Source organism: Pungitius pungitius, unplaced genomic scaffold (assembly GCF_949316345.1).
Source record: "Pungitius pungitius unplaced genomic scaffold, fPunPun2.1 scaffold_63, whole genome shotgun sequence".
NCBI classification, from domain to species: Eukaryota; Metazoa; Chordata; class Actinopteri; order Perciformes; family Gasterosteidae; genus Pungitius; species Pungitius pungitius.
Window position 1 is genome coordinate 43,867 of NW_026909846.1, and position 27,253 is coordinate 71,119.

At 46.0% G+C, this 27,253-nt stretch overlaps 1 protein-coding gene across 1 annotated transcript in view; it reads right to left on the minus strand.

The window, feature by feature from the left end:
* LOC119215282 (follistatin-related protein 4) overlaps positions 1-27,253 on the minus strand; it is a gene marked incomplete at its 3' end in the record, with an annotated part of 74,559 nt that overhangs the window by 42,835 nt on the left and 4,471 nt on the right. Inside the window, exons 2-3 of the mRNA XM_062560454.1 lie at positions 21,841-22,000; positions 17,686-17,719 (exon numbers count right to left, since the gene is read on the minus strand). Of these exons, the coding sequence (XP_062416438.1) occupies positions 17,686-17,719; positions 21,841-21,990 (184 nt within the window). The remainder of the gene's footprint in view (positions 1-17,685; positions 17,720-21,840; positions 22,001-27,253) is intronic.

Sequence of the window (27,253 nt, forward strand, 5' to 3'; positions counted from 1 at the left end):
GACGGCTATGGAGCAAATGACTCAGGAACACACACACACACACACGTGCAAACAAAAGAACCCAAACAGCAGTGTTTATCTAATATTCATGGGATGTCCTAATGGACCTCGTGTGTGAAGGCGGTCTTGTTTTGTCGTTTGTCTGAATAAAAACAGCTTGTAAAGACCTGCGTTTGCCTCAGAATGCGATATTCCGGTTAAAGTGAGACCGGGAACGCTCCTGCGTCAGCAGGGCGGGGGAAACAAGTACATGTGATTGGTGATGAAGCAAAAAAACACAGCAAAAAGTCCACATTTCCATCCTAGAAGTTCCAGGTTGCGTCTCGTTTTACATTTGAGTCTCGTGAATGCCTTCCATGAGTAGACCATTATGAAAGGTGGTGTTTCTGTGATACTGATGGATGAGGGCTGAGAGTAGTGGTCTGACTGGAGGCGGGGGCCGCCGGGAGGGGGGCCGCCGGGAGGGGGGGGGGGGGGGGGGGGAAGGTTGGCCTGTCATCATTCAGCTGTTTATGGCTCTGTACGTCTCTCGTTAGCAGAGCTTCACTCAATTGACGCGTTGCAACATTTTCATGCAACATTTACAAAGACAGGCGCTCGCCATCCGACCAGCTCCTCGCAGCACGGAGGGGGTTGGGCCGCCTGGTCGGTGATGATATTATGAGTGCGCCCCCCCCCCCCCCCCGGGGGGAGCTCTAAAAGCAAAGCCTGACCCAGTTGACCATCAATAATTGATCAGAACTCAGGGTTAGAAGAAGTGCAGCGCGACACGCCGCCACGCAGAGGGGACGCCATCAAGGTTGCATGAAGCCGAGCATTAGCTCCGTTACACCAAAGAGGGGAGGCTGGTGGGACCAGAATGGGTGGAGGGGGGGGCTACTTCAGGGCGGAGCCAAACATGTCGGGGCGGAGCCCGCCACGTCAGCGCGGCGTCCTGTAGACTCCTCTATGAAAAGATGATGGAGGAGGAGGAGAAGAGTAACGAAGGGACAAATGAGTAAATAAATGAATAAAAGGTTTGAATTTGTCTGGTGTCACAAACACGGATAATGAAACAAATCCTCTGAGGATTTACGTGCTTCATTAAGGGACAACATCATCTCTTCTGTGATTCACTTTGGCGCAGATGGATCGCTCCGTGACTTTAACAACATTGGACCCATAAACGGTGTTGAATCCGAGCGCGGCTGGTTGGGAGGACAACAAGGAGCACAAGGAACAGCCGGTGGTCCTCGGAAACAGGGAAATCACAGCGGCATTGTGGGAAGGGAGAGGACCTTTGAGCTGGGATTCCTGCTGTAAATGTTGAGCTGATCACAGATTTCATTCTCATAAACCCGTTCAAACGCCCGTAGGATTCCATGTAAAAAGTGTTTCAATGTGGACACACGTAGCAAAAAAAGACGTTTGTCAACGATGCAACGCCAAAGTCACGTTTGAAACTAAAGCAGCCCTTTTCCAGCAGGAAGTCGGACTCCAACGGGAGGCTGGTTGACCTCGTGGTGATTTGCATTAAGCAGGTGACGCAGATTTGCATTTTTATGGGGTTCCGGCGGCCTTCTGCTGCCCTTAACTCCCTCGGAACAGGCGAGGCAGGAGATAGGGGTGTTAATTATGGACCACGAGGACCACAATGGGGATGATCTCAATGGCTTTATTGTGTTATCCCAGAAAGGTTTTAATTGAATTATGGACATAATGGCGGAGGGGATTGCTGTACACGCTGTTGGCTTTTTTCATCCGCTCAAATTAACCCAATCAATTACACCTACAAAAGGGGCTTTTTTTCAGAACAAGACAATGATTTCTGGTTTTATGTACAATTAAAAAAGTGTTTTTTGTGGAAAGACTGATATAATGAGGTCGCTATTGAAGGTCACAGGCTTCATAATCCAACCACTGATGAATTAAAATAGTTGCTTCTACAGCACAGATATTTACGTCAATAGAAAAGTGGATGAGGAGAAATATTAACCCTCCTGCTATGTTCGTTTCTTAGGTACAGCAATGATGTTCCCGGGTCAATTTGACCCGGGGCATGTTAAATCTTCCAAATGTTGTCAGAAACCAAAAAAACCTATGAAATATAGTTTTTACCTCATCATCAACACCTTAACTAACAATTCAATCAGTTTTTAATGGAATGAAATTATTTGCTCCTCCATAATTCATAGTTAAATTAGTATAACTCACTCGTTTTAATGAAAAATAGTCTGCTCAGACATTATTTTAGGTACATTTGAAAAACCTAGACATAATTTGCATTAGTCTACCATAACATGTATTTTTTGCTATATTTTATTATTTTTTTGAAGAAAAAAAAATGTCATGGGGTGATGTAGATAAATAGAGATGAGACACCTATGCTGTTCAGGGTCATATTGACCCGCTTACTCAAAATCAAGCCAAATGAGTAAATAAGAATTTCTATTGAAAGTAAACTTCATTCATAGTGTTAAGAAACAGACATTTACAAAAATGAACAAGAGATGAGCAAAATTAACGAGGTGTGTGTATGCGCGTGTATGCGTGGGTGTGTGTGTGTGTGTGTCTACACAGCACATGAGTGACATGTCGTCACGGTGTGCTTTGTGCAAATAAATTTTGCACATGTCACACATGTTGTGCTTGTCTTGTTGTCATATCGCCCTGCCTGTCTCTGCATCCCACAGGCTGGCTACCGATTCATCTTTTGACCTATAGACCCCAGCAAGGACGAGGAGCCCCAAATATGCATGAAAATGCACTTCGTCCAGCTCCTTCCAATCCTCCCCCAAAACACGTCTCCCTTCTAGATTAGTCATCTTGAGAATTACTTTTTGTAATGACTTTGGGAGGACCAGCTCAAAAGCTGACTTGATGTCTGTGACACGAGTCACTGCCATCCTGGTGGGCCTGGCACAGTCTTTATAATATTTTTGGCAGTCAGTCTCAGCTGACTTGCGTTAGGTGAGGATGACCACTGTATTTCCCGATTTTTTGAAAGGAATGTTTCGCTTGGAACAGATATTATACTTTCCTCATCCGATGTTTTAGAATCCGAATTTCATCTCAAGATGGTCTTCATCTTCGGACACATCCTCCTCTATTTCGCTGTTGCGATCAAAGATGAGCTCCAGAGCCTCCAGGGCCGTCATTCTTTTTTTGCTCATAGTTTTTTACTGAGCTGCTGAGTTGTATGCATGCTCTTCAGAGTGTAATGTTTGTAAGATTCCACAGCAACCCTTTTGTATGTGGCCGGGGTTTTCCCACCAAAATAGTATATTTATTTCTTGTACAGGTGGGGGCCGTTAGAAAGAGAGTGCATCTGAGACGCACGTCTGGTTCACATGGGGGGATGGGCACATAAGTGCAGGACAGAGATCGGTTCCAATAACAAACACTTGATTTCTTTGTTTGAAGTTTGAAATGTGGACAACTTTATATGTGGGGCTGTGAACGTGTGTGTGTGTGTGTGTGTGTGTGTGTGTGTGTGGTGTTAGAGAGAGAAATGTGGTAAAGAGTGAATAAGAAAGACAGTCTTACATTTTCAAAGAAAGAAATGGTCTAAACTTGACACTTCTGACCCCCTATAGCCTCCACGTTCACTGCCGGGTCAAATTGACCCGAACATCATCTCTGTAATATAAACCTGCATGGGGGGGGTTTCAAATGCATGATTTTTTTTTTTTTTACGTTGGTTACACTAATTAAGCCAAGCAGAAGAAGTTTCATACAAAAAAAGTACTTTCAAATATTTTTCCTAGATTTTTAAATTTTGAAACGGGTCAATTTGACCCGCAACATGACAGGAGGGTTAAAGGCTCAAGTTCTTCCTTCCTTTTAACTGCAGAACAACGATGGAGGAGAATTAACAACTACGGACATCACTTTTTATTTTTATCTGTCAGCAGGCTGAAAGAATAAATAAATATGATATAAGAGAGGAGTAAACAGCATGGACATGTGACACTTCCAATGAACCCTTCCTTCTCCTCCTCCTCCTCCTCATTCTAAATCCATACATGAATGAATGCCCCTTTTCCCCTTTTATTCCACTGTGACCACAGTAAACCGGAATAACTGCATGATTATATTCATTTCTCTCCCCTGTGAGATGGCAACACTAAGAGCATGAGAGAAGAAACCTGAAAGCCTTCAGTGAAAGGCCCCCCCCCCCCATCAATCTCAAGGACAGACGGACGTTCTTCCAGCCTGAGAAGAGCACTCTATTTCATTTCTCCTCGTTGCTTCAGTCCACAAAAAAATTGATTCTAAATCTGTCTAATATACGTTTAATATATTTCCTCATTGGTAACGTTTGTTATATTTCCTCATTGGTAACGTTTGTTATATTTCCTCATTGGTAACGTTTGTTATATTTCCTCATTGGTAACGTTTGTTATATTTCCTCATTGGTAACGTTTGTTATATTTCCTCATTGGTAACGTTTGTTATATTTCCTCATTGGTAACGTTTGTTATATTTCCTCAGTGGTAACGTTTGTTATATTTCCTCAGTGGTAACGTTTGTTATATTTCCTCATTGGTAACGTTTGTTGTATTTCCTCATTGGTAACGTTTGTTGTATTTCCTCATTGGTAACGTTTGTTGTATTTCCTCATTGGTAACGTTTGTTGTATTTCTTCATTGGTAACGTTTGTTGTATTTCTTCATTGGTAACGTTTGTTGTATTTCCTCATTGGTAACGTTTGTTATATTTCCTCATTGGTAACGTTTGTTATATTTCCTCATTGGTAACGTTTGTTATATTTCCTCATTGGTAACGTTTGTTATATTTCCTCATTGGTAACGTTTGTTATATTTCCTCATTGGTAACGTTTGTTATATTTCCTCATTGGTAACGTTTGTTATATTTCCTCATTGGTAACGTTTGTTATATTTCCTCATTGGTAACGTTTGTTATATTTCCTCATTGGTAACGTTTGTTATATTTCCTCAGTGGTAACGTTTGTTATATTTCCTCAGTGGTAACGTTTGTTATATTTCCTCAGTGGTAACGTTTGTTATATTTCCTCAGTGGTAACGTTTGTTGTATTTCCTCATTGGTAACGTTTGTTGTATTTCCTCATTGGTAACGTTTGTTGTATTTCCTCATTGGTAACGTTTGTTGTATTTCCTCATTGGTAACGTTTGTTGTATTTCCTCATTGGTAACGTTTGTTGTATTTCTTCATTGGTAACGTTTGTTGTATTTCTTCATTGGTAACGTTTGTTGTATTTCCTCATTGGTAACGTTTGTTATATTTCCTCATTGGTAACGTTTGTTATATTTCCTCATTGGTAACGTTTGTTATATTTCCTCATTGGTAACGTTTGTTATATTTCCTCATTGGTAACGTTTGTTATATTTCCTCATTGGTAACGTTTGTTATATTTCCTCATTGGTAACGTTTGTTATATTTCCTCATTGGTAACGTTTGTTATATTTCCTCATTGGTAACGTTTGTTATATTTCCTCATTGGTAACGTTTGTTATATTTCCTCATTGGTAACGTTTGTTATATTTCCTCATTGGTAACGTTTGTTATATTTCCTCATTGGTAACGTTTGTTATATTTCCTCATTGGTAACGTTTGTTATATTTCCTCATTGGTAACGTTTGTTATATTTCTTCATTGGTAACGTTTGTTATATTTCCTCATTGGTAACGTTTGTTATATTTCCTCATTGGTAACGTTTGTTATATTTCTTCATTGGTAACGTTTGTTATATTTCTTCATTGGTAACGTTTGTTATATTTCTTCATTGGTAACGTTTGTTATATTTCCTCATTGGTAACGTTTGTTATATTTCCTCATTGGTAACGTTTGTTATATTTCCTCATTGGTAACGTTTGTTATATTTCCTCATTGGTAACGTTTGTTATATTTCCTCATTGGTAACGTTTGTTATATTTCCTCATTGGTAACGTTTGTTATATTTCCTCATTGGTAACGTTTGTTATATTTCCTCATTGGTAACATTTGTTATATTTCCTCATTGGTAACGTTTGTTATATTTCCTCATTGGTAACGTTTGTTATATTTCTTCATTGGTAACGTTTGTTATATTTCCTCATTGGTAACGTTTGTTATATTTCCTCATTGGTAACGTTTGTTATATTTCCTCATTGGTAACGTTTGTTATATTTCCTCATTGGTAACGTTTGTTATATACACCAGTGTTTGTTGTTGTCAAGACTCTTCTAACCCTTTTAGTAATAATGAGTACTAATTAGTAATAATCAGATTATAAATCTCATTAAATCAATGATTACAGACTCTTCTCTTAGTTCATTACGATGATGATGAATATGATTCATATAGAATTTAATCATCAAGCGTGCAGCCCCCCCGCCCCCCCCCCCCCCAACCGGCTGTGTGCGTGTCCCTGAGCAGTGTAGGATGCAGTCGACTAGTCGGATCATCGTGATCCCAATTTACCGGGACGTTAAAAGAACCAAAGCTGTTAACACTTGTGATTCTGTCTCACAGGACGAGTCGTATTGATCCGTATAGAAATCCTGTTGGACTAAACCACAGCAAGAATCTGAGAGCTCAGATCGTATGTAGAGCCCTACACGCTCAGGAGGACACTGGAGGTCTTGGTCTCGGAGGGAAGCATGTGACGGTTTTAAGCTCCGCCCACCGATAAGCAGGCATCTACGTGGGAATGTGAGGTTCTTGTCTCTGATCCGTGGGACACGGAGACGCGTTTCCTTCGAAAGCGCCCCCCCTCCCGCTCAGCTGCCTGATGGTGGCGGCGGGCGCTAAGCAACGCAGCGTCAGCAGATAGCGAGGAGCTGGGAGAACAAATAGGACGGCGAGGAAATTGATTAGGAGGGCAAACGCTGTCAGGCACCAGTGGAGCCAAACATCAGCGGCGTTATTAAGCTGAAGCACAGAAACAGTCAAATGAGATCCCAGAAAGGAAATAAAAGCAGGTGTTGCTGTGAAGTACTACCAGTACCACTAAGAAAGTACTCCTCAATGTATTCCTGTGTACTACACTAAAGTTTGATGTACTATTTAACAATAAGACATATTTACATTCCCTTCTGTTCACACATTCCCTCATTTTTCATACACGCCTGTGAAAGAAAGCCCTCAAAGCTCTGTCAGCCCCCCCCCCCATCACAGCCATTATGCCCATTAGCCCCTCGTGTCCTTGCGGGTCCGAGTGGGAGGTTCATCATCTTCAATCAGTTCCTGTGATTGCTGCTGATTACAGGTGAAGCCGACCAATCAGCTACCGGCAGGAGCACCGGCGAACAAAAGGTCGCTTTGTGCCGCCCTCGACCTCCAAGACGCCACCTGAAGACCGCCATGAACAGCCCATGACCCCCCCCCCCCCCCCCCATAAACACAAGCTCTCTGCTCATACTACAGGCTTGATGTGTGTGAGAGCTTGATAACAGCAGTCTGCACATATTTGTCCTTCAAAACAGGTTAGTGTTAGAGAGAGAGAGAGAGAGAGAGACTACAAAAGCAATTAATAAAAACAAAGCCCCAATTCCCAGAATGCCCCTGAATGAGCCACTCTTCCGATATGCCCCTGCCTTGCTATGCTGTGCATGCTCTCCCCAGCTGCCATCGAAACTATAAATATCACTTATCACACTAACTGGCTGCTCTCTTGAGAGGGGGGGTGGGCGTGGGGGGGTAGAAGGGACCAAAAATACTGGTGCAGGTATGATTGCTTGCCAAGACAAATGGCATCCATCATCTTTAGCTCAGCTACATATTCATCCTCAATTGGAATGCAGCCATGCATACGAGGGAGTGGGGGGTGATGGCTGATCTGATTTGGTTGAGTGCTCTGGAAGCCTCCACCGCCCCCCCCACAACTCTTTAAAAGCTGTGTCTCATCTACGTGGTGTTGATTTAAGGAGAGCTCATTTGTTCAGACTTAAAGCCGACCCTCGTTAGCTGATTATTAAGCGTTTAGCAATGGGATCAGTGCCTGGCATGGGGGGGGGGGGGGCAGGAGGGGGGGCATAGCTGATGCAACTTGTAGTGTGAAGTACTGAGAGAACGTTAACAAACCAGAGTCCTCTCACCACTTCATTATGTTTCAATGCCTCGATCAGTCGGAGGTCAACGGAGAGCCGTCTTCTTCAAAGGATTTAAAAAGCTCCGACAGATGTGGAAAATAGATGTGACAGATGTGGAATTATACAAACACCAGCAGCGCCTTGATTCCAACACGCTGAAAAGTGAAATTAACATTGATTTTTGCTGTAGCAGGGATGCTGATCAATGTGAGCGCTGAGAGGGCAGACACACACACACACACACACACACACACACACACACACACACACACACACACACACACACACACACACACACACACACACACACACACACACAGCATGAGGCTGCTTGTGCAAACATTCATTAAGGTGCTGGACCTTCTCCCTGTTCTGTGTGTCTCTCTCCATTAGCTGCAGAGCATCATCTCACAGTGACACACACACACACACACACCTACCCAGCATGCATCAGCACGGCCCCGAAGGTAAGCGAGTCCCCGCGATGCGCCCAGCTGTGGGTCCGGCTCCAGGTGGCTGTTCTAGCTGTCAATCCCCCCCCCCCCTTTAGAAAGTACTGGCTCTGCAGCTTCACAGCTCTGTTTGTACGACTCCACTCCAACAAAAGTCCTCTCGCATTGTTTTGCATCAGTTAGTGTTGCCGTGGTAACAAAGGATGGGAGGCAAGGGGCAGGATTGATGCTTCTGTTCAGTCCTCAGTGGTTCTTCTACGAAGGAGGACGAGCAGCACGGTCCGATCCAAACGTGAAGAATAACTTCCATACGAACGGAAGACGTCTGAGGACAGAAGACGCCGCTGGGAGACTTCAGCGAGGCTCAAGTTACCTTTGTACCTCATTCTCCCCTCACTATAAACTTCAGAGAGCCTTTAAGGGCCCTTCGGGGGGCTACCCCCCCCCCCACCAGCTATGAGAGAATCTGGTGGAGCAGATCCAATAGCGATCGATACAGCTTGGCAGCCGAGCTGTTCTTTTCTCACAATCTTCTCTGAACTAAGGACGGCTTCTTCAAGTGCCCCCACTTAAGAGATGCATAATAAAAATAATATTCCCAGCTAGCTTTTTATAAGAGTCCAAGCCTTGCCAGCTCTTCAATTTTTATTATTTCTGGTCTTTGAAAACGTGGCACCGAGGACCACGGCTGTTTCTCCAGGGAGAACTTCAGGGTTCCTCTGCAGCAAACATCGTTAAACGATAAATAGAGCAGACACTCTTTATTGCTTCATTAGTTCCTCCTGGAAGAACTTAAGCCACGTGACACCCCATCAGTGAGATGCCTGAAGGATGTCCCATCCTTTTCATGTGTGTTTGGCACAAAGAGGGAAGTTGAAGTGTCCAAGTGCTTCTTCATTGGTATTTAAACTCGGATCACATGGGGATTTGTACATCTGGAAAACTAATGACGTCCTCTGAATGTTCGGTACGAGGATGACTGTGAGACCGATCCTTTGACCCCCTTCACTGCGCGGTCCTGTCTAAATAAGACAGAGGAATGCGATTAATGGCACATGAATGTAACTACGTCTCCTCTCATTTTTCCTAATGTGCCAAATCAACGGGGAAGTGGGATGATGAGGACACAGCGTGCGTCGATTAGCCTCCTCGTCAGAAGAGCTGCAGATGAATGACTTCATTGCAGAGCTCTCATTTAAAAGAGGTCCCATTTGAATGTGTACTGGGGGGTCACGAGGTCATTCAACTCCCTGTCACACTGGTTGGGAAGAGAAGGGTCCCTCGTACGTCCTGTCCCCATGTCCTTACGTCTTCATGTCTTTGGATTCTGTCAAAGACATCAGGGGACACTAGTCAGTCAGTGTCCTGGAGTCCCTTTCGTTCCTCAGAGGACATTAGAAAAGCGATAAATCATTTACCTCCAGACAGACGTTTATCAGCATCTCTTAATGATCCCTAAAAACATAATGACTTCTGTGGGAATGAGTAAAGCGCGTGAGGTGAAAGGGTAAATAATTAGTCCTCCATCATGAATTAAGTGGACTTTATTATATTGTTTGTTGTATATCAGGTGTTAGTATCCAATCATTGATCTATTATGGTTTTTCTAAATCAATAACTCCGACATGGATGAAATAATATCAGTATCGCTGCTATGAATGAATCCGCGAGGCCTCTTGGTTAATGTATGCATCACATTGCAACAGTGTGACACATCAAAAGAGCAGAGACGGGGGGGGGCTGTTCCATGAATGCACATTATGGAACCCACCCGAGGACGGTGGTAAACTGTGATTAAGGTCAGCACGGGAACACCCACTCTGAATAATAAAGGCGGGAGTGATCTTGTGTGGGTGTAAATCTGACTTTCAATCCTACGGCTTGTCATTATTAGCCATCATCTATAATAGATGCTAATTGGACCGCGGCCTGTGTGCCTCTCATCCAATTATTGTGGTAACATACAGAGGATTTGAATTGACTACCTGCTTTCGACCAGCAGGGGGCGACTCCTCTGCTCCCATAGACGTCTATGAGGAAATGACTACTTCTGTGTAGTGACCAGCAGGGGGCGACTCCTCTGCTCCCATAGACGTCTATGGGAAAATGACTACTTCTGTGTAGTGACCAGCAGGGGGCGACTCCTCTGCTCCCATAGACGTCTATGAGGAAATGACTCTACTTCTGTGTAGTGACCAGCAGGGGGCGACTCCTCTGCTCCCATAGACGTCTATGAGGAAATGACTCTACTTCTGTGTAGTGACCAGCAGGGGGCGACTCCTCTGCTCCCATAGACGTCTATGAGGAAATGACTCTACTTCTGTGTAGTGACCAGCAGGGGGCGACTCCTCTGCTCCCATAGACGTCTATGAGGAAATGACTACTTCTCTCTTGACTTGAACATTGTAAAGCTAAGTTTATGGTCTCAGCCTCTAGTTTAAGGTCTCTTCACTACAGCATGAAGCATGTCCATTTAGAGTCGAACAGACCATGAGGCAGTGGAGGCTTTGGGGCGGGGCTTACTGTGATTGACAGATCTGTCCTACGCCGTCCAAACAGTCACTTTGGCTCGGTAGCCCACAAACCCCCGGATGATGTCACGGTTCAACATTTTTTTAAATCATCGATTCAACTTCAATTTGCCAATAATTGTCTGGAACGTTATGCAAGGAGGAGCCGGCGGATTAGATTTTCCGCGGTCAATTAGAATCGACCAAACACAAATTAATTATGGATCAGTCACACATTATGTGAATGCAGAATGATGCTTTGACCTTCCGGAGGAGCAAATAATCAACAAGGCGGCCACAGCCGGACCTTGGACAGCCTGAATATTCCAGATGAATCCAAAAGGAGCAACAAAACGAGCGCTTCTTTACGTCTCCACTGGGCGTCGATCACGGTGATCTCTGCTCCATCCTCCCACGGCGGAGTGAATCATCCCCTCGCTGGCCGAGAGAGAGACAGCGCGTCTGCGCCGGATCCCGCGCACGGCGAGCAGCGATGTCACGCCGGATCGCTCCGTCCTCTCGGCGACGTCCTTAACCAACGACGCCCTCGTGCATCCACTGCCCCGGGGGGGGGGGCCTCGCCGCCAAAGAGCCTCTCCTCCGGGGGGGCCCGCTCGTTTGCTCGCACACCTGGACGCCGGCCCCACCATTACCTCGCCATATTCTGCACAAATTGCTCTATTTGTGCTGGGGGGGCAGCAGCGTTTCTGTGACTGCAGAGAAGCGAGCGGGTTGAGATGCGCGGGGTGTTTTATTCTTGGTGTGATTGCCTCCTTGCTGTCTCCTCGCCATTAGCTGGAAGGGAAGTTGTGGGACTTTTACGGGGGGGGGGGGAAAACGGTATGAATGCTGGCTTCTTATTGTTCAGTGACTCTCAATTGGTTGTGAGTGAGTGATAGGAAAGAAGGTAATCCCTAAATACCATGAAAGAGCACACAGAGCGCTCGATTTAACGACACGACTGAAGCAAAGCCGCTGCATCTCTTTCCTCTGATCGATACCGGTGAATCTGTTGCCTTTTTTTTTTCAACCTTTTCATCATCGCCTCGCAAAAAGCGGCAAATGAGCTGTGTAATTGAAGAATATTTGGATGTAATGAGGTCAGATGAGGATGAATGTGGTTGCTTCCCGGTGTTGGAGATGTATTAATAGCCAGAATCCCACAGGTTGCTAAAGCATGTGCCTGAGTGATGTGATTAAAGCAACCTGCATCATTTTCTCATAGACGTCTATGGGAGCCGCCCCCTGCTGGTCAGGAGGAAGAACACAACAGGTGCAAGTAAATTAACTCCAACTGCAAATACATGACAGTCCATTGTAAAAGAATCTCAATGTTTAATGGTGCTGCCCTTATCAGAAAAAGTTGAGCCAAAAAAACTTTTAGAACAAATGTGACCTCTCCGGCCCGGGGGGGGGGGGTTTAATTATCGGATAATATGAGGGGATATAACATCTGACAACGTAATTAATCTTGTGATTCTGCCAATATACCAAAATAACCCCCCACCTCTGACCCGACTTGCAGTCCTTGGGAAGTCGTGACCTCATCACATTACAAATGCATCATTCTGGTCACCTGCGCGGTCTCACTCTGGAACGAAAGAACCTGCCGGTGGCTTTGCTGTTGTTGCAGCTGTGCCCCCCCCCCACCCCACCCCACCCCACCCACGGTAGCCGGCCGCTCAAACCATTTTACATTTAAATTTGTTGAATAATAAATTATTCAGCAATTTAATTCCGACGAAAGTGGCAAATATTTCGGAGAAAAAGCAACCCACCTGCGCAGCCAAAGGTGTCTTCCCCCCCCCTCCCCGTGTGGTATTAAATTACACAACATTGTCATTAATCTTCATGCATTTCAACGGGCTTCAGGGAGCATTACTCACTTATAAAAATAGATTCCAGTTCCATGACAATGATCAGACAATCGTGGGAGTCCGTGAGTTTGTTTCTGGGGACTTTTCCCTCTGTGGGATTCTAGCAGGCAGAAGTTTGTTCACATCACAGTGTCTGTGGGCTTTCATGTGCCGAGTGGATGTCGGCACAGAGCTTCAGACGCATCTGAAATTGCACATTGAATCCACGAAGCGGAGCCTCAAAGGCGGAGCGCTGGCGGAGCGCCTGCTCATGCTGCCAACACCCCGACAATGGTAATTGCTTGTCATATTTAGGGAAATTATGGCGGAAACACCAACGCCACAGTAATATCGTTTCTTTTGTTTTAAATTCAAAGGCCGTTTGATTGGTTTTAATCTGGCGCGGTCCTGGCAGGGAGCACCGCCGTGATCGCAGACTCATTCCTCACCGACTCACTGCTTTTAACGCCGTCTCCTTACACTTCATCCTCGGAGTAGCTCACGTTTGTTCTTCTCGCACAGACAGCGCTTCTTAATAACTGCTGAGAAACACAATATGAAAATACAAATCACTGTTGAGGCTGACAAAGGGCAGCACGACGCACAATGAGTTACGTGAATTAGATCCACCACCACAACACGTCCCTCTCAAAGCCAGCTCTCCTTTCGCTTATTCCCTTCTTCCAGATTCAAGGGAGGAACAACAGGAGCCAATGACATCACCGGTCTCAACGTACCATCTCTGTATTATCGGGACCATTTGATAGGACGAGCCTGCAGAGCGCTGCACTCCGTGGCCTTAGAGGCTACGTGCGGATGACGCCATCATTCCGTCTACACTCCCCTATTTCAAAGAGGTTTTCATTTCTCACCATTAAAATCCAAGCGCTGAAGATATGGATAAGGACTGTGCAGTGAATGAATCTAGCTGGCAGAATTAACCCTAAAAACATTATCCGAGGTTTGCAGCGTATTTAAGAGTTGGAGCGTTTACTCAGTCGTAGAAATGCGACCTTATTAATATGTCCACTTCCCTCTGGCTATGCAAACACACCTTGTCCTCTGCAAAGGCTCCTCCTGGTTGAGATCCAAATCACAGCAACTCACCCTCCAACTCCAGCAGGTATACCAGTGTGTGTGTGTGTGTGTGTGTGTGTGTGTGTGTGTGTGTGTGTGTGTGTGTGTGTGTTGGATGGCATGGAAGAAAAGCTTCAGGGAAAGAAAGAGCTGAGCGCAGAGGCGTATAATCTGAATTCAAAAGCAATCATTTTTGTTCTCAGCTCATAAAACCGTCATCTGTTGATGGGCACGGCAGTAAAACCCACAAGGATGGAGGTAAAGGGTGGAGGTAAAATATGGAGGTACAGGATACAGGTAAAGGGTACAGGTAAAGGGTAGAGGTAGAGTATACAGGTAAAGGGTGGAGGTAAAATATGGAGGTAAAGGATACAGGTAAAGGGTACAGGTAAAGGGTGGAGGTAAAGGGTGGAGGTAGAGGATACAGGTAAAGGGTGGAGGTAGAGGATACAGGTAAAGGGTGGAGGTAGAGGATACAGGTAAAGGGTGGAGGTAAAATATGGAGTTAAAGGATACAGGTAAAGGGTACAGGTAAAGGGTGGAGGTAAAATATGGAGGTAAAGGATACAGGTAAAGCATACAGGTAAAGGGTACAGGTAGAGGATACAGGTAAAGGGTGGAGGTAGAGGATACAGGTAAAGGGTGGAGGTAAAGGGTGGAGGTATACACATAGAAAGAAAAACACGATCTTCAGGTGAAAAAGTGGGTCCACATTTTGTGTGAATAATCTTCTTCTCGTGCAGCAGATTCAGAACAAAATGTGGCGCCTGGTCGGATCCGGTCGGCGACAACGTGAAATATTGTGATTTATCACGCGGATCATAACTCAGCCTCGGAGAGGTTCTCCTTCTGTAACCACCGCCATAAAAAGGAGGGGCGGCTTTTAGCGGAGGCCGTTTCCTTTTTGATGGAGTTGTCGGTGAACTTCTGGCTCTGCAGATGAAACCTCGTTTAAAGAGATTTACGACGTAACAGATTGAGGATTACACCTGGATGAACGTTGGTTCTTCTGCTCCTTCTAATTACGTGATCACGCTCCGTGATGAGAGCAAAAGTCACCTTTTAGACCTGCAGGTACCAGAATGCGTCACATTCTGGGGTTTCTTTTGATTTACGTTGCTTCTCCGAGTGAGAACTCCACGACTGAAGGAACCTGGTGATGCAGTGATTTGAGAGAGCGATCCACCTCCACCTCCACAATACAGTGGTCCTTTCACCACTCAACCAAATAAACATCAAGCATGTCATGTTTTTCCAAACTTCGCAATCAAATTCGGACCATTCTTATTTTGCAGAAAGATGTTACTCACCATGAAAATACAAACTTTATTGACTTTAATGACTTCTAACATCTGATTTGGGCTTCCTTCTCCTCCCTTTTTCCCTTCCAGCTCCTCAGTCATTTGAGCTTATTAAAGTCTCTGCCAACCTCGTCCCATCCAATTCTTACCCAATTACAACCCAAATGGACCACAGGACTGCTTAACTTAGCTCAAAGGACATGTGAACTGGCTCCGCCCTGAGGAACCCACCAAGGTTCAGGGATGAATCGCTCAGTGCCGAATCAGTCTCTCTAAGATCTATCTCAGATATGTGGGTGATATTCAATGATTCCACATGGATCCGGCCGGTTAACAGAAGCGAGCCGGTGAAAGGAAGGACGCTGCGGCGGGGACAGTTCCTGCGGACTGACCCGGTCGTGGCGTTCCGACCAGGGACGGCTGAGCAGCACCGGCCCGGGAAAATGTCAAGTGGAGAGAATTCTGTGTGAGGCGGCTTTTACACCTTCAGATGCAACGTTCTAACGGGTAGAACTGGTTCAGCTTGATTAATGTCATTGTCTCAACTTGAGGAGCAAAGACACAGAAGCAGCCTCCCAAACAGTAAGTGAGGGGGGGGGGGGGGGATTCCCTGGCTTTGACTAACAGCGTTCTGTACCTCGGCCCTCCAGATGTCCACCGAGGCAGAGAACAGATGATTCTACAGACCAACATCTAAAGGAACATCGTCTGCACGGGTTGGGTTTCATTCAAATAAATAAAGACACTCCCAGCACTGCTGTGGTCTTTGGACCCTTCTAGATTCTAAGTTCTGGAGACCAATATGCAAATAAAACATGTCCACTGAGTGAATCCCAGCGCGTCCCCTTTGAACCTCCTGCACCCTGAATGTGTTGTTTTCTGCCAACACGCTACTAGTGCTGCAGATCATCACAATGTCTAATGCTTGGCTTCTTGGTTTTTTAGCAGCCCCCCCCCCGCCCCCCACCAGGCTGTCCACATCTCCCCTCCGTGCAGGCGCATCCTCATGACCATCTGTCTCGTTTCCCCGTCGACACGCACAGGACTGCAGCTGAATTCCAAGAGGCAGGTGAGGGAGGCACGTAGAGCCCGAAAAGCAATTATCACTCAGAAAGCCACATTTCTGCACACAATACTGGGCTGAGTGGAACTCCACCAACATCCAGAGGTATAAATAAAAAAGTACTCGTGCCGCACGAGATGCTGAATACTAAACAGCAGGAGGAGAAGTCCGCTGGGGTCATGCTGAGGTCAAAGAGAACTCCAGAGCAGACGCAGCGGAGATGCAGACAACGCGTCGTAACGGGCCGAACACTCAGAGGAAGTCGCTGGTCAAACAGGAAGCAGGAAGCACTCAGGCCTGTTGCAGTAACTCCAGCACATAAACCCTTCAATCTGCCCACAAAAAAGTATCTTCATGCATTGCTCTGGTGATGCAGTTACATAAATGTGGGCTCAGATCTGTTGATTTCATGTCATACGTGACCCGTTTATTCCTCCTGGCTAAATGCATCTCTCAGTAATGCAACGCCACACTTTCATCTGTCGCCCGTCATACAAGGAAGTTTAGCTCCCGACGTTCACCCAAATAATGCAATGAAACCTGGTGCTGTAGGTACACAGCAGGTCTTCTACAGCACGTCGTTATTCACCCATTCATGCACTGACGGCAGGAGCCACATCCGTCCGAGGTATGGAACCTCGCCAAAGGACGACTAAACAAGCTCATGGTGGAGGTGGTGGCCCGGAGGGGGGGGGGTCACTCACAGCTGAATGTTCTGATAAGTCGACCTCTAACCGGGAGCAACGGCGTTCATTCCAGGATTGAAGCGCGGCTTCCTCCTCACTGGAAATGTGCTTTTACCTCTTACACCCACAGCCCAACTGAAAATACAAATAAGACAGAACTCTTGCCTCTGAGCACCAGCAGAGAAAAACTATTCTTCACTCTGGAATCAATGAAGAAAGACGCGAGAAGAAGAAGAAGAAGAAGAGCTTGAACTCATGTGCTCCACTAGCGGGTCACTCAAGTGTCGGAACCCGAACGGACTCACACCGAGGAGCAGACGGATATATTTAGTTCCCTTAGAACCGTTGTCCCTTCAAATGAGAGAACAGATCAAATAAAATACTACTTCCTGTCAGATGCAACTCCACAGACAAATATCAAGCTGACATGTGATTATCTTCTGACAACCGAAATGCGTTTCATGTGACACTCGGCGCGAGGAGAATAGGTGCGCTGCACCCAGGCGTTTTCCCTCAGGTTTTCACAGTCACGTCGTCATCAAAGCACCTTTCTCTGTAACACGGTCCGCTTTGTGACATCTCAATTCCTTCCCAGCAATCACAAAAAACAAAGCGAGTGGCAGAATAGCAGCAGCAGAAGAAGAAGAAGGCGGCGGCGGCGTGTTTGGGAGAATGCAGCAGGCTTTGAACACAGTGAGAGTACTCACGTTGATGGATGCTCCCGTCCACTTTGTCCTCCTCCTGCAAACACAGAGCACACAGAGTGGTTATTACAGGCCCCTCGCACCATTCCTCACCGTGACCCCCCCAGCACCCTTTCTGGGTTCAGAGAGAGACGTCTGAAGACCGGAGCAGGAAGGAGAAAAGAGAAGAGCCCCCCCCCCCCCCCCCCCTCAATCCCCCTAATTGGAAACCCACTTCCCAGCAGGCTGCAGGAGGCCATTTTATCACCATGTCGAACAGTTGACACGACAAGGAGAAATAATTCATTTTGTCAGGTTGTGAGTGATATCGACGCGCAGCTTCAGGTTTCAATAGATGTCACTTTCATTTGTGTGGATGCGATGGGATGACGGGACATCCGACACAATCACGTCTGGGACTCACCGCTGACTGAAGCAGATTCACTCAGACCTTGTTGCAGTGACTGCAGACCATGAATCGCTGACTGGCTGAATATTTGGATTTCCAGGCAATAGTCCAGAGCACGAAGGCTGCGCCACTTAAAAACCCTGCGAGCCCCCACAGCACGCTGGAGGTCAATAATGTCCCCAAAACAACCACGTTTAAGACCCCCGCAGGGGCAGAAAGACGCCAATAGTGTCACGTGTTCATCTCTCTGAAGAATGAGAAAAGGCGCTTAACTGCTCGATATTTCTTTAAAAACATTTGATTGCGTGTCAAGTAAAAACAGATAAACCTTTAAAAAGGTCTGCATGCTGCTCCGAATGAAGAAGCCGGGATTGGCCAGCAACATGGACCCGTGGTAATGGTCACTGTACCGGGACACCTGGATACCGGGACACCTGGAAAACCACGGGATCGAGGCGGCGCTTTGGAAACGGGCCGCTCTTCATTCAGCGTCACCGTAATGAGGCTCAGTGATAAAAAAAAAAGACGTCTGTGAGGCCTCCTCGGCGTCCCAGGAGACTCACCGCCGTTTTCAGCTGTCTGCACATCTCCACACCCCCCCCCCCCCCTACCCGACCCCCCCGTCGTACACCATCTGTCTGTCCTTATTGTGGACGTGCCTCCTCATGACGGATGGGATGTGCTCATCAGCACCGCCAACACCGAGTGTTTGATCAATTGATTGGAGAATCAAACCCGGCGTAGAGGTGAAGGGGCTTCGTTCTAAAAATACTGCTCTCCACTTAATGTCACATTCTTTCATACATTCGGCTTCAAGGGATTTGTATGCCGTAAAAAAATGGTTTCAAATTGACAGCAACTTCAGTTCACTGCGCAAGTAAAGTAGTACACACACACACATGATTAGTATGTAGTAGTAGAAATGTGCATACATTAAATTATTAAAGTAAACAGGATATTTTTGTGGGCAGAACGTAGGTGGAGTCAGAATAAAAGATAAAACAAGATAAGACTTTATTAGCCAATCCAAATGCATTTAAAGATTTGCTAACGATGCAGCTGTCTTTTCTATAACAACTTAAGTTTCAGTTAGTATTTAGTCGACGAAGTGATTATTATCCCGGGGTTTCATAAAAAGACGACTTTTCACCGGCTAGCTGGTTAGCTCACTGGTTAGCTCGATGGTTAGCTCGATGGTTAGCTCGATGGTTAGCCAGCTAGCAGTCTCTAAAGTGCTAACGCGGTATCGTAGCAAAATCTCTGTTCATCACCTAGAATGTTTGCAATATCAACTCAGTCCCCGAGCCGTCCATCGAGAGGACTGAGGAGACATCCGTGTCTCCCTCCAGCTAACGAGTGAAATAATACAACGCCGGCTGTAAAAGATTCGATAGGAGAATCTGATGTTTTTTCCACAATAAGTCCCTGTTGTAACCTGCCCAGAGCAGTAAGAACCATGTGATGAGATTATGGAAACCGGCGGGAAAGCGAGCAGAGAGGAAGAGCCTCGGTTTGTATTTGACCTACACTCCTTTATTTATGATCCTACGGCGTTAACACTACGTGTCACATAGTGTTCTGCTCAGGGCAGGCCAGGCTTTGAAGGCTAATAGCTTGCACGTCCCAGAGGGAATATATTTGAACACAATCAGCATCCAGAGGGTTTGTGGGTTTTAAAACCTCGACCAACATGCAGCAAGTCACTGACTTCAGTGAAGTGAAAGATCTCCATCTGGGTTTTATACAGCTAATGTTCATCGACCAGGAAGCAATGAGTAATGGAGTTTAATTGGCCATGGCCTCCGATATCAGGAATACAGGTTGTGCTAAAACAGGGATCAAATGATTTAAATCTGGTTTACAGCTTGCTTAAATCACCGGTGGGTCCGTATCACTGCTGCTACGGTCACCTGTTTGATTTGACATGATGTCATCAGCTACATGCCAGCCAATCAGGACCTTTGCTGTGGCATGGCTCGGGTTGATGCGTCTCGATTCTCTACTACATCACGGTGGTGTGAGGTCTCTCTCCAGTATGCCCACGTTAATGGGTTTTGTAGTAGCAACAAAGTTTAAGTGCCAACTCCAAAAAGATTGTCGCAGCCTGTTGGAGCACTGAACTAATCTCAGAGAGCAACGTGCCGCCATCGAAACAAGAGTCTCACGCTGCGGCTGCTGAGACATTTGGTGGAAACGCAATTTGAACAGCAGGGAAATTCAAGGAAACGTGTGTGGCCCTGAGTAGAGTTCAGCTTCTACCTTCAATATTTATGTGCTGCATGGAAGGAAAGAAGGGACCTGCCTCATCTCAATGAACCTGCCAACAAGGAGCGAAAGAAAGGAAAAACATTTGCAATGTAACTTAATTAATCCGCTCCACAAATAAGCCTCACAACCATGAATGGAATGAATGTACTCCTGCAAACGTCTGGAGATGGATCAGTCATCATGTGACCAAACGCTGGAGAAAGTGACGCAACTCCCAAAACACATTTTAGGATAAGAGTGTTTTGAAAACAAAGACATCCGAGTGGAAGAAGAGGGGCACATATTTGAGTCTATTAGAATACTTGGATTTAAAACTTCTACTAATACTACTAATGTCTGCTTTGATTCATCAGTATTGCTGTGTACTTTACAACTTTGACTTCTACCTGCTTTGTGCTTTTATTGATCAACATGGAACGTATGTTGGAAGGACTCCTTTTGCACCTTTGCTGCTGCGCGCTGACCTCAGAGACAGCAGAAAGGCACCAGAGGCTCCTGCTGAGCACAGAAAGTACCTTCACAAGTGTTATTGCTTCATACAGTGGTTAGTGAAGGACTTCTGGAGCTCTCAGGCGTCTGAGCAATACTCTTCTGAGACGGCAATGACACAAAAACTAAAGCTTTATGGGTAAACAAGCCATAATTCAAAGGTGAATGTATGAAGGGGGGAGCCCCAGAACTAGAATTCCAATAGAAGAGAACCTGCCCTTTTTATTGTTTTCATTTTCTGTTCCCGCCTTTATTCGTTCGATGCACAAACCCTTTCATCCAACCCCCCCCCCCCCCCTCCTCCTCACATGGATATCAATAAGCACGCCATGAAGGTCATTCTGTAAATGAAAGGCTGATCTTTGCTGTGGAAACTGACTTCAGGACTCTGGTCTGATACCTGGTTAAAAGGAGAAAACGGCTTGCTTCATTTCTGTATTTATTCAGTCTGTTAAACCCTTAAGACATGTCATTGTTTACATTATGTATTATTCTGGGGGGGGGGGGTTAAGAGAAGAAGAAAAAACATTCCCAAAGCTTTGAGAATCCTTCCTGCATAATTATTCACCTGAGGGTCAACTTTAGGATTCTGGTGCCAACTGACAGCTTCTAAAGTTCAAATTATGGCCAGAACCAACTCGGCAAACCCTGAAGTGAGTGAGGCTGAGCGGGTGGGGGGGGGGGGGGGGGCATTCGGCCCTTGCATGAACCTGCTAACTAACTTTCATCAAGAATTGTGTGGATATTTCCAACTTTTACGTCCGTGGCATAATGAAGTGGCCTTGAGCTTAGTGTTGGATGAACGGAGCCTTTTCATCCAACCGTCCCTCTGAGGAGAGAAGACGACCTTGACGCGTTATTCTCTCACTGAAGTCATTCTCACCCCCCCCCCACGAAAAGAAAGCAGTGTTTGAAATGTTTACGCCACTTACGAGTGCTGGAGAAGGCTTCATCTAAAGAGTTACAAACAACAGGTGTGTGTGTGTGTGTGTGTGTGTGTATCAGATGCTCACCGTGGAGCGTCGTTCCTGGTGGGAGTCACGTGACGCGGCGGCGGCGGAGGTGCCGGCGCCGTCCCGCCTGCTGCCCTTCGGCCCGTCGGCCAGGCAGCACCCTGCGGCCCCCAGCAGAGCGGCCACAGCCCAAACGCCCAGGCCGCCCATGAGTGAGCTCCTGCAAGCAAAAGCACACACAGTCCTCAGCGCTCACATCCAGAGGAGCATCACAGCCGCTGGAGGTCCAGGTACGATGCTAATCATCTTATGAACACGAGACACGTGTCATCGGAAGTGATGCTGTTCATGCACACGGCTCAACACAATGGAACAAACGCACACACACACACACACACACAGCAGTGCATCAAAGCCGCCACTGAGAGAATTATCTGTATTACAAAAGGACACAGAAAGCCTTTTGATGTCAACAAAGAGACAACGCTCTGAAGCACGCACACACACACACACACACACACACACGCACACACACACACACAGCTTCTGGACGGAGAGCGCACAAAGCTTCACCAGACGTTCTTTATTTCAGACGTGACTGGTTCCATTTGTAAATCACATCAGAAATAGCAAGAATGTATTTAATAGTTCTAATTTAAAAGCTTTTTTCAAATGGCGCCGCCTTGGAAGCTTAAGAGTGGAAGAACCCGACTAATGGATAAAAAAGCCTGTAAACCATATAAATACTGTTATGAAATCGGATACAAAGCAACACAAACTACGTTCACATTGAATGACAACGTGCAGAATCAGTAAAACTCCACCAGCTTCTCAAAAGAAGGATTTATTTTGGGCTGCACGTTGATTGCACTGACGTTCCTGTTATTGTGTCCACCTCTTCCTACCTGCTGATGGGGGGGGCTCCTACAGTGACACCGCGTTACCTTATGGCTCTTTCAGGTAATGTGCTTATTGTTGTTGACTGTTTCTTATGTGGCTTTATTGTGTGTTTTACTGCACAACCAGTCAGTCGGGGGCCATAAAGTTTCAAAAAGAACTGAAACAAGGACACAGAACGCGCCGCGATGCATCTCAAGCAGCGCAGGTGTTTGTGGCGTTTAACCAGAATACTGAATAATGAAAAAGGTGCTGGGACTCACCTTGACCTGTAATCGCCCCCCATGCGTCGCTCTGGAAATGTAGCCTCTGCTTTACATATTTATTTTCTCCTTTTCCACCAAATACATGAATGATCTCATCTTTTGAAACATTCCTGTTTTCAATATACAAAGAGTGTTGTTGTTCTTTTCTGTTGACATTTTGCTTAATAATTGATGATTGCAGGAGGAGTAAAAAGCTCCAGCAGTGTTCAGAGCTCACTCAGTGTCACACTTTACTTCAAGCTGTATCTGGTAATGCTCCAAAATAAAAGCTTCTGTTAAATGTTACACACATTTATAGGAACAAACAAAAAACCATGTCCTAGTTTTAACCTGTGCAGTATTAACACACTGTGCAATAACAGTTATACGTGTTATTCTGGCTATAAATATATTCAGTTATTGTGGATATTTATATTACTTGATTTTTACTATGTCTCCTGTGCTTTAACTGAGCCGCTGTGTATCCTGTAAAATGCATTACTTTATCTTCTTATTTTATACAAACATTTATGAGGACACATTAAAAATGTACATGAAGTACTCAAAGTAACTGCTAACAAGTAACGAGGCAGATTTCTCCTGTAAGAGTTTGTTTTATTTACTGCAGCAATGCAGCATATTTTTTAGGATGAAGGTACTCAGATTTTTTTCCGTTAGCAAAAAATGGGATTAGAAGCTCAGATGGGAGAAAGGTCAGTAAAGGGACCCCCCCCCCCGAGGTGATTATTTTGTCACATATACCAGTAAAGAATTCATTTCTGTGCAGTAATCATCAAAAGGCTCCATATTAAACTACTGTGGTGAAGTGGTTCCAAGTGAATAGTGGTGTAAAGAGTCAAAAACAATGGTAAAATGCAGTACTTAATGTACATAGAGCACAGGACCCGTCGGTGGAAACATCCCATCACTCAGCTGGTGAGCCAGAGGCTAACGGGCCTCACAGAGGAGAACTCACCCTGCTGAAATTAACCACCAAATGAGATCTGCCAGTCACTGTCTTAATGTGCTGCATGGCCCCCAGCAACGGGGCGCGCACACACACACACACACACACACACACAGTACCGGCGGTGTGGAATGAACGGTCCATTTTGAAAGGAAGTCGAGGAAGCCAATTATCTGAGCCGCGTATTAAAAGGCTTTGGTTGAGTCTTCATTCACAAACACTCTCAAGAAACTTCTACCCGCCATCTCTCAACACACACACACACACACACACACATTTAAATAATCAGCTTTTTCTACCACTGTGTGTTACTGTCAAAATCATCCGTACCGCTGCACCAGCGATAATAGAAGCAGCCTCTCGACTGCGCTGCACGACGCGCAGAGACGGCGAAGCGCCATCTGCTCGCCATCAGACTTTAAGATGAGGCGATTGGGAGAAGGGGACGTCTCCCGTTCCTCTGAGATGCATCAGCTACTTTCAGCTGGGAGATGCTTCTTTTTCTGGGTCAAAGGTAAAATATTCAGTTTTAAAGCCACGCTTGATTTATGTTCTAAACGAATGCATTAACAGACTGGTGCACACAAATATGAGAAGATGAGAGCGAGTCTGGTCATAAGGAAACAGTAGGAATGTGAAAGCTGTCACACTTTAACAGCTGATGCTTGAAAGGAGGTTTATAATGAGCTAAAATGTTTTTTATATCATGACAAAATGCTTCCTTTAAAACCTTTTAAAGATCAAATCTTTGCTTAAAATAAAAAATAGATAAAGATAATGTATTTCTACGACGTTTCCTAACAGCAGACTTTTATTATGCCAAATGACTAAAATAAATGAATTATTAAAATATTTAAGAATGAGATTTATTTCCAGCCAAACTGCAGTAATTCCATGGATATTCTTATTCATTCTTTCAGTCTACAGTTCTACAAACTTCTGCATCCAGCAGTTTTCTCACCATAACACCTCAAAAATTGCCTTTAACTAAGTTGACGGACAACGTCCATTAAATTCATTATAAAAACAAAAGTTAGTAAACATGAAGCTGCTGTTCATTACAAGGAAACAATCACACACACACACACACACACACTGAAAGAAGACAACTCAATTAGAACCAATTCTGCCTTTTGGTAGAAAAATGAAAATGCCAGAATTATATTACTTATACTCAGAGTCTTCTAAACCAACAACATAAAACTGCCGTTCTTCCTCAGCATTAGAATCACAAAACATCTGGCTCTGCTGTGAAAACAACACACTAACTGCCAGGCTGAGTCAAATGGTGACATGTGTCAGCAATATGGCAACATGGCACGTATGGATCCGGGGGAGCAGGATGTCAATTTGGTAGATTCAAGCATTTTCTCCAGCATTTCCTGTCTTTTTCTCAGGTGGAGCTCATATCATTTATTGATTGAGATGATCTAAGGAACAGTTCCCCTCAACCAGCCAGACAAGAATGTAGGTGATTTGGCCTAATCAGCATTCAATCAAATAAGTCATGTCCAAAATCCTCACCGCTGCTATTATGAAGTAAACAGCCAGGGAGTTGGACAAAGTCGGAGCGGGAAGGCTCGGACTAGCAGGGCCGAGGCTAGCACAGCGTAGGCTAGCAGGGCCGAGGCTAGCACAGCGTAGGCTAGCAGGGCCGAGGCTAGCACAGCGTAGGCTAGCAGGGCCGAGGCTAGCACAGCGTAGGCTAGCAGGGCAGAGGCTAGCACAACGTAGGCTGGCAGGGCAGAGGCTAGAACAACGTAGGCTAGCAGGGCCGAGGATAGCACAACGTAGGCTAGCAGGGCCGAGGATAGCACAGCGTAGGCTAGCAGGGCCGAGGATAGCACAACGTAGGCTAGCAGGGCCGAGGCTAGCACAGCGTAGGCTAGCAGGGCCGAGGATAGCACAACGTAGGCTAGCAGGGCCGAGGATAGCACAACGTAGGCTAGCAGGGCCGAGGCTAGCACAGCGTAGGCTAGCAGGGCCGAGGATAGCACAACGTAGGCTAGCAGGGCCGAGGCTAGCACAGCGTAGGCTAGCAGGGCCGAGGATAGCACAACGTAGGCTAGCAGGGCCGAGGCTAGCACAGCGTAGGCTAGCAGGGCCGAGGATAGCACAACGTAGGGTAGCAGGGCCGAGGCTAGCACAACTTTGATTTAACGTTATAATGTCTGAGCTTTGAACAATGTCCATGACAATAAATTAAGATCTATGGTGCAGAAATGTTCCCATAGAGAAGAGCAAATAGCAGAAGACATTGATTGTCTGTTGCTCTCACAGCTAACTAGCTTTACAGCCAAACCCCATCTACCAGCGCTAAGAACAGGACGTCAATGGAAAAGTAGTGAGGCTGTTGCTTTGTCTTCCGGCAGCACGGGGAAGGCTGAGCACGCCAAGCGATCAGGCCGAGCTGTCCCTCTAGCTCTCCAGCACGGCGCTCTAGGTGTGCAGTCGACGGTTGCAAATGACACATTCCAGTACGACAATCCCCCCCCCATCCCTACACCCAGCGTGCTTCCTCACTGCAAGTTGCTGCGTATTTAAAAAACGATTACAGAGGGGGGAATAAACCCTCCTGCTCCCAGGTTTGTTGCACTGTTCACTGATCTGAAGTACAACACTCTGCTTCTCGGCTTCCTAAGTCAACACGTTCTTAAGGAAAGTCTCCAACATCTGCTTTTTTTCTGCTTAATTTACTTTTCACCCCCTTAAAAGTACAAGGTGGAGATTATCTGGTGGTGCATGTCTCTCCACATGCTGCTACTGTTGTGAGACGCTCCCCTTCAGTAAAATTCCTGCTATCATCGCCCGGCTGAAAACATCCCTCTTCCTCTTCCTCTTCCTCTTCCTCCCGCAGACGTCATTGTCGCACGACATGGAGCCGCCGAGGGGATCGCCCTCGCCCCGTAATGTTTTCAGGAGGCCTGTCCGCGGCGGCTATTCCGTCTTCCATATTTATCGCTCTCGGTTGGGGACGGTACCGAGGAGACCGGGGGTGTCAATCTGTCTGACAGCCGTGCATCCGGATGCCGCGCTGTAGCCCCACTTATCTCCCACACTCCAGGTGAACAGGATACGCATCCGTGGCACGGTTTTTTTTCTCCCCCCCCTCTCCGCTCCTTTATTTATTTATTTATCTATTTATATGACAAGATGTAATAAATCTCAGGGGTTCTGCGGCGGTGTTTCCTAAAGGGGATTTACGCAGCACGGGAGCCTGGAAAGATAAGGTTATGAACTGTCATTCACTGTAATGCAAGAGGCTGGTACGCGCTGGCCCTCGGAAAGGAGCCGGGGGAGGGGGGGGGGGGGGGGGTTTAAAGCTGATGGGTCTGATCAGACGGCTCACAGTCAAAAGGATTTC